We start from the raw sequence: 7,480 nt of genomic DNA, 5'->3' as shown, positions 1-7,480 counted from the left end.
TTCTTACTTTTAAAAGACATTCTTTGTTACTTTTTTTCCCCGCAGTTGATAAAGTCCGTGTCTTTCAGAAACGCGCGTGTACCTAAGTCAGTGTAAAAAGTCACGATAAAATGCTAGCTGGAGTCAGAGGATCGGCGTTATACTGGTGGGGCCGGTGGTGGGCGTGCTGGGGTGATGTTGGGATGAGTTTCTCTTTGATTGGGCAATGGGGGCCTGTAAAGAGAAGAGAAGAAAAAGAATATTACCAATCAGTTCATAATGTAGACAGAGATGGACAATTGGACATGTCCCTGTTAGTGACCAGAGGCACTCTATTCTGACGGGGGAGGTCATCTATTCTGACAGGGGAGGTCATCTATTCTGACAGGGGAAATCATCTATTCTGACAGGGGAGGTCATCTATTCTTACCATACCCTCACAGAGGGGCTCTGCTGTCCTTTGCTAGTGTTGGACTACTAATGTGCTCTATAAGAGAGAAGCTGCTGCCTACTACCATCCACCATGGTATGTACAGTGAGATAACGGCTTGGCCTAGCTGTGAAATACAAAAGAAGAAAGTCTACGCTGGTCACATCCAAACCCTAGAGGGATCATTGGAATCAGTAGGTAACCATCAGGCAAGCATTAGTGGTTTTCCATAGACTGCCTGGATGCATTTCACACATGTTAAGTGTTTGAAGTGCTTCAAGACTGCGTTTGCCTGCCGCTGGAGTTTGGCTATTGATTCTAATAAACCCTCCCATGCTTGGCTATGACTAGCGAGGACCTTCCTCATCCGCATTGCCCTTCATATCAGTTGTATACTCTGGACCCAAGCCTCAACTACATGACAAGGCCAATCCTATGCTTTTTCTCAAAACATTTTTATTTCAATGTATTACCCAATACAAAACCCCCAAAAACGTATATTTTAGGGTAAGGCCCGCTTTAATTAATAAAAATACAAAAAACACTGGCGGTGTCTACTCAATACAGCTGCATAGACTTCTATGGGGCTGCATCCCAAGGCCGGAGACCAAGAGAGACATCCCCATAGAAGTCGACCGCACTTACCGGGATGGCGTGTGTTGAGGCGGTCTTCCCACATACGAAGGGACAGTATAGGCATTCTGTGGATGTGACTGTAAAAGAATAAATCAGATTATATTTAATATTTAGGATTTATAGAGGTTTCTGGCTGTGTCTATTCAATACAGCTGCATAGACTTCTATGGTACTTCGCACAGAAAATCGTTGCAATGACAAATGTTTCGGCATTCTCGTTTATTTCTTTTGTTTGTATTCATATGACACACAATGACAGCTTTTTGGTTCAGTCCATCATTCTACTGTTTTCAGAAAAAGAAATGAGGCCTTTAAAAGAAAGAAACACAGTCCCTACAGTCACACATGGTGGAGGTTCACTGATGGTTTGGGGTTGCTTTGCTGCGTCAGGCACTGGATGTCTGGACTGTGTGCACGGCATTATGAAATCTGAAGACTACCAAAGAATTCTGGGGGGTGCAATGTGGGGCCCAGTGCCAGAAAGTTGGGTCTCCGTCAGAGGTCATGGGACCCAATGCACAGGTCAAAAAGCACCAAGAAATGGTTGCCTACAAATCGCTGGAGAGTACTGGACTGACCAGCGATGAGTCCAGATCTGAACCCCATAGAGCTACTGTGGAGAGATCTCAGAACAGCGGTTGGGAGAAGGAACCTTCCGATCTGAGAGACCCGGAGCAGTTGGCGAAAGATGAGTGGTCCGAAATTCCTGTAGAGAGGTGTAAGAACTCATTGATGGTTACAGGAAGCCATTGATTTCAGTTATTGTTTCCAAGGGCTGTGCTACCAAATATTCCTTGAGGGTGCCAATAATTTTGTCCACTCCATTTTTGGAGTTTTGCGTGGAATGGGTTAGATTTGGCTTTTTTTTTTTCTCCACTTTTTTGTGTCATACCAATACAAACAAAAGAAATCAACATGAGAATGCCGAAAACATTTGTAATTGCAGCATGGTGCATTATCTGACAGAAATGCAGGGGTGCCAATATTTTTGCCCATGACTGTATCTATACCATAGTTGGAATATAGTTTTGAATTAGTGCCCACACTTTGCAGAGGTGACTTAAAGGGGCAGTGCGGCTCGACATTGCGTCAAGAGCCCGGGGAACTCCAAGTACCTGAAATCTAATAGGTTCATGGTACAGCACAGTGCAGTAGCATCTTCTCATGACATTGAGGCTACTTGGCATACCCCGGGATCTCGCAGGATGGATGGTGACACCACCCTCAACTAGGTGCTGCTCGCAGAAGCAACGAAGGTATGTTAACATTCTTCTACCTACAGGTAGCGGGGACCACCCTGAACGAGCAGACCTTGCTATTTAGGTGCACTTAGAAATCAGCAATAGCTCCCAACACCACATTATCAAGATATGGCTGAACGTCGACATGCTGACGGCGACCATCAATGAAATCCCAAAACTAGAAGGATCTCAGAGGAAAAACCGCCCATTCCCTTACAGCCTAAAAGACTCCGAGTTACAATGGAAATATCTGTCTCTCTAGTACAAAACCACTTACAGGTTCATGAGTTGGTGGGTGGATGTTTCTGTTGGGTCCTATGGGTGGCACATTTCTTGGAGGGGCACTAGAAGGTTGTCCACCACCAGGAGGAACATTTTGTGGATTCCTTGGGGGCCCCGATGTTGGCGGAATCCTTGGAGGTTGTCCATGCTGAGGATTCCTTGTCTGACCTGTTGGAGGACCCTCCATATTTGCTGCATTTCTCTGTGGTGGGTTCCTTGGAGGACCACTTCTACCGGGGGCGTTGTGCGGTGCTTGCCTTTCTCCATCTTTTTTCGGTCTGTCGATTCTGTACAGACAAAACATTCACACAACTTTCCCACATTTAATCCAACTGGAGTGTAACATCAGCCAAAAACGTTTTTTTTTCCCATGTATGTTGGATAGAGTGGAGGAGAGTCAGAACTTTTATTGCTTCCCCTCACTTTCTGGCCGGTGACAACATTTTTACTGTATTCCAGAATCCTGCTGCACTCCTTACTGGGTATCCCTGTTGGCGTGGGTGCTCGAAATGACAGTGGATGGCGCCGCCAATACTGAAATTTAGGGATGCACCGATACTAGTATCGATATTGGTGCCGATCCTGAGTATTTGGGCAAGTACTCGTACTCGCCCAAATGCTCCGATGCCTAGCACGAGTACTTCCGGTATCAGGAAGCCGGGCAGCGCGTCATTACACGCTGCCCGGTTTTGCGATTGACCGGAAGCTGGCCTCGTGAGGTAAGGTTACCTTACCTTAGTATGTGCAGCCTGTCACCCCCGGGGGCCTCTCCAGCGAGAACGTGGCCTTCGTCCGGTACCCAGCCCGAGCCGTCCAATCAGGAAGCCGGGCGCCGTCTAATGACGCGACGCCCTGCTTTCTGATTGGCCGGGAAGCTGGCTTCATGCTCCCTCGTCATGTCATGACAAGAGAGCATGGAGCTGGCCTCACGGCCAACCAGAAAGCAGGGCGTTGCGTCATTACACGGCGCCCAGCTTCCCGATTGGCCGGCTAGACGGCTCCGGCTGGGTACCGGACGAAGGGCACGTTCTCGCTGGAGAGGCCCCCGGGGGTGACAGGCTGCACATACTAAGGTAAGAGGGGACTTTCTTGTTAATCGGGAAGTCGGGTGGCGAGTCTTTACACGCTGCCCGGCTTCCCGGCTAATCAGGAAGCCAGGTGGCGAGTCATTACATGCCACCTGGCTTCCTGAATGGGACTTCCGTTACTCGGTCATTGGTATCGGCGAGTACCGAAAAAAAATTGTCGGTACTCGGTACCGAAATACCGGTATCGGTGCATCCCTACTGAAATTTGTTAAAGATGTCACCAGCACACCATAGTGAAGTGGAGAACACGTCTGATTATTGACGCTTCATCTCAAAACAAACACAGGGTCCCCTTCATCAGGTTTGAAATTACATTTTATCGTCATTTCAAGCCTGATGGAGGTAGACCCAACGTGGCCCCGAAACGTTATTTGTTTTGACATGAAGCGTCAATAAACAGACGTGTTCTTCACTTCAATATGGTGTGCTGGTGACATCTTTAACAACATTTTTACTGTGTCACGAAGGGAAGGAAATCTATGATGGGGATTCAGATGGCAATTAAGAGCGGACGCTGGCTCTGGTGATCCCATAATTTGGTAAGAAAAAAAAAAAAGGCTGCCTACTGTGTGTCTGTTGTGGATTCCCCCTCACTTCCTGTCCTTGTGGCAACATTGTCACCTGAGCAGGAAGTGAGGGGAGACCTCCTCGATGGGAAGTAAAAACTGAAGACTCTAACTCTCCGCCAGTCCATGCAAAACAAAAGAAAACTCTGAAGATACACTGAACCACTAGAGTCCCGGCCGCCATTTTGAAATGGAGCTGCAACAGCAGCGATTCACCACAGAGCAGTTTTAAAACAGTGGGCGGTCTCAGAGGCACCAGCGCTGGCATTGCTGGTCGTCAATGACAGCTGGGGTAGAGCACTAAGCCCAGGAGCTGAACTCCAGGGTTGGTATTGCATCAACCAGTTCATTTGTTACTCACTCGTTCTCCCGAGATCTCTTCTTCCGGAGGAATCTCTGTTTCAGGCTGTTCCTTTTGAAAAACACGAAGCCTCCCAGTGCCAGAAGAGGGACGATCAGGAAGAAGAAGATCAGCAGGCCGTCCCGGAGAGACGTGTCCTTATCTGTGATGAGAAGACAAAGGAGGTTCACTGCTGGGGGACAAGGACTTCACGCGCGTCCACCTTTTATTTCCGGCGTATCACTTATCAAAGTGTTTTATATATGGTGACCGGACAAATCTAACTTTGAAGCTTAATCTGCTTATATTTTTCCTGATTTCCCTCCTCATGCTAATAACATTTGTTAATAAAACCTTTCCATCTTCAGTACATACTTTACTTTAGACCCGGTGATGTCATCGTTGGGTCTCTGTGCTCATCTATTAAATGCAGGCAGATCGTGGCTGGTGGGAGGGGCCGACTGGGTGCTGTACAGAGCTTCCTGAATACATTACGGCAGCCTGCCTCGGTACTTCTTTCAAGAGCCCTCATTCCTGATGCAAGCAGTGGGCTGTCTCTTGGGAGGAGTTATGCAAATATAAAAATGCCTTGATGGGTGGATGTCAACCTGGAGGAGTGGGCGTTCCTAGGCACGGAGCATTAGCATGCAGATCGTCCTAGGTAACACCCACATGTCCATGACTGAAAGAATATGTTCTGATAGGAGGAGAAGTGAGCAGAGGAATGACTTTATCATTATGCTCTGGCTCTTTCATTGTCCAATATGTATATGCCCAACAAGCTTATAGATAAACTCTGAACTGATCAAGACTATATATTAAAAGAGTATGTCAAGCCAATTTTTTTAGGGTTTAGATAGAGTGGGGGAGGGGTTAGAACTTTTTTTTTACTGCTATCCAGAGCTCTGTTAAGGTGGCCATACACTTTACAACCATCGCAAGACCTTAGTCTTGCGATGGTTGTAAAGTACTTAAAAAAACGTACGATCTGCCCATCTTGGACAGGCAGATCGTACTTGCGATCATCGCAAGCCCGCCCCCTTGAGGAGCGGGCTTGCGATGACTGCAATGAGGGGCGGGCTTGCAAGGACGGCAAACGGGCAGTGTGCGCGTGCGCACACCGGCCCGTTCGTCAGTTGTCGAACCAGCAGGCCACTCACTCGCAGAGAATCGTACGATTCCCGGCGGGTTTTCCAGCCTGCTTGTTCGATGGAAGACGTGCGACCGTACAGTAGAAACGGTCGCACGCCTTCCATACACTGTACGATTCTCGTACGATCGCGGGATTTCCCGCGATTCTCGTACGAGAATCGTACAGTGTATGGGCACCTTTAGAGAGATTACGGATTCCCCACATTCAGATATGATGCCGGTGAGGGACAGGGAGGCCAGACATGTGAGAATATAAGTTCTTTAGCAGGTATTTCACGAAATATGGGAAGGGAGGGGTTTAGGTTTTCCTCAGAGATGGGTTTTAAACAGTCCAAAATGATCATACCATTATACGTGGGGCCGCTGTCAATGCTTCCGCCATAGCCCTTGTTCTTGCAGTCAGGGAAAGCCCAGCCCTCATTACAGTGGCAGTTCTTGTTGCTGTTGCAAACCTGAAAGAAAAGAAAAAAAAAGAAACCCCCATTAGTCCTGCGCGTGCACGAACGTCTGCTCAGATGACTATAAAATAATGCGAGTATTGAACCCATTGCTGGCCGGTCTTCAGCAGTTCCTGTTGCCCGATCCTGTGATTCTGCTGACCCGTGTTTGGCTGAGGTTTACATTCCTGACCTCGCTCCTGACTACCCATTTGGCACCTTGACTTGGCATCTGATCTCGGCTTGTGACCCTGACTCTGCTGCACCTACTGATTCAGCGTTGCATCTCCAATCCAGATCCACCGTGCATGCCCCCGGCTTGTGACCTCCACTATGATCCTGATCTTCCAGTGGCTCCATTCAGGCTCTGCAACCTTGACTACGTGATTTGCCAGCCAGCTCCGGCCACAGCCTCACTTGACCATTCAGTCTGCTTCTGGTCCTCATCTTCAGGTCATTGCACTCAAGTTCCGGTACAGAATCGGCACAAGCCACTGTACCGGCACTCGTGCTTTCCTGTGTCCTCACTGCTCCTGTCTCCACCTCCAGGGCAGTCGGACAAGTGGTGCAAGAGTAGCCCCCTATTCAGTCTCCCGACAGGTACCTAATTGAGCCAGTCACAAGATCACTGCTGCGGATTTCATGTTTTAGGGTGGCTCCATTGCCTTTCAGGGTTATATGGAGTCACCCTTGCATGCACGCATCCAAGCTTACAGTCCCTGCGCTGTGTGCGTCAGCGCAGCAGAGTCAAACAGAGTTTACTACGACTTTAACCACTTTGGTACTGGAGCATTTTTCTTGTTTTTCACAAACATGTTAAAAGCTGAATTTTAACCAATTTTTATTTATCTTATTATTTCTTACCTTAACACCTTTTCATTTATTTAATCTTTCACTTAACTTTATTGCTATCACAAAGGGGCTAACAAGCCCTTATGTGATAGCATTTAGAGGGGAAAGGTTCTTGTTATGGAGACATCAGGAGTCCATTAGATTCCTGATGTCTCCCCTGCCCTCCAATACAGACCATCAAGCAGAGGAATGTGATTGGTCGCCTGTGTAGCCGGCACTTCAGCCGACTTCTGACAGCTCTGAAGCAGGACGCGCCTCCTGCTTCATTCACCACATTGGACATTTCTTGGTCTGCTCCTGCTCAGCTTTCTGACACTATTTGCTATGGTCCTGGGGCCCCCCAAAGTAGGGGGGCAGCACATTCACAGGCAAGCATCACCTGCTGAAAAAAATGAAACCTAAGATCATGACTGCAGCAGGTACATCTGCTCCCCTTCCTGACACTGCTTGCCAAGGTCCCGGGGCACCCCAGAGTAG

The 7,480-nt window shown here is 48.1% G+C and overlaps 1 protein-coding gene across 1 annotated transcript in view; it reads right to left on the bottom strand.

Annotated features, from left to right (window-relative positions):
* Window positions 1–21: 21 nt before the first annotated feature.
* ADAM9 (ADAM metallopeptidase domain 9) overlaps window positions 22–7,480 on the bottom strand; it is a 77,631-nt gene continuing 70,172 nt past the window's right edge. The window contains exons 18-22 of the mRNA XM_018566657.1: window positions 6,061–6,166; window positions 4,584–4,725; window positions 2,564–2,855; window positions 1,055–1,122; window positions 22–213 (exon numbers count right to left, since the gene is read on the bottom strand). Of these exons, the coding sequence (XP_018422159.1) occupies window positions 138–213; window positions 1,055–1,122; window positions 2,564–2,855; window positions 4,584–4,725; window positions 6,061–6,166 (684 nt within the window). The 3' untranslated portion in view covers window positions 22–137. The remainder of the gene's footprint in view (window positions 214–1,054; window positions 1,123–2,563; window positions 2,856–4,583; window positions 4,726–6,060; window positions 6,167–7,480) is intronic.

The sequence above is a fragment of the Nanorana parkeri genome, unplaced genomic scaffold, assembly GCF_000935625.1.
Source record: "Nanorana parkeri isolate BGI_ZX_2015 unplaced genomic scaffold, ASM93562v1 scaffold967, whole genome shotgun sequence".
NCBI classification, from domain to species: domain Eukaryota; kingdom Metazoa; phylum Chordata; class Amphibia; order Anura; family Dicroglossidae; genus Nanorana; species Nanorana parkeri.
The sequence above is the reverse complement of the archived record's forward strand: the minus strand, read 5'-3'. Positions and strand labels throughout refer to the sequence as shown.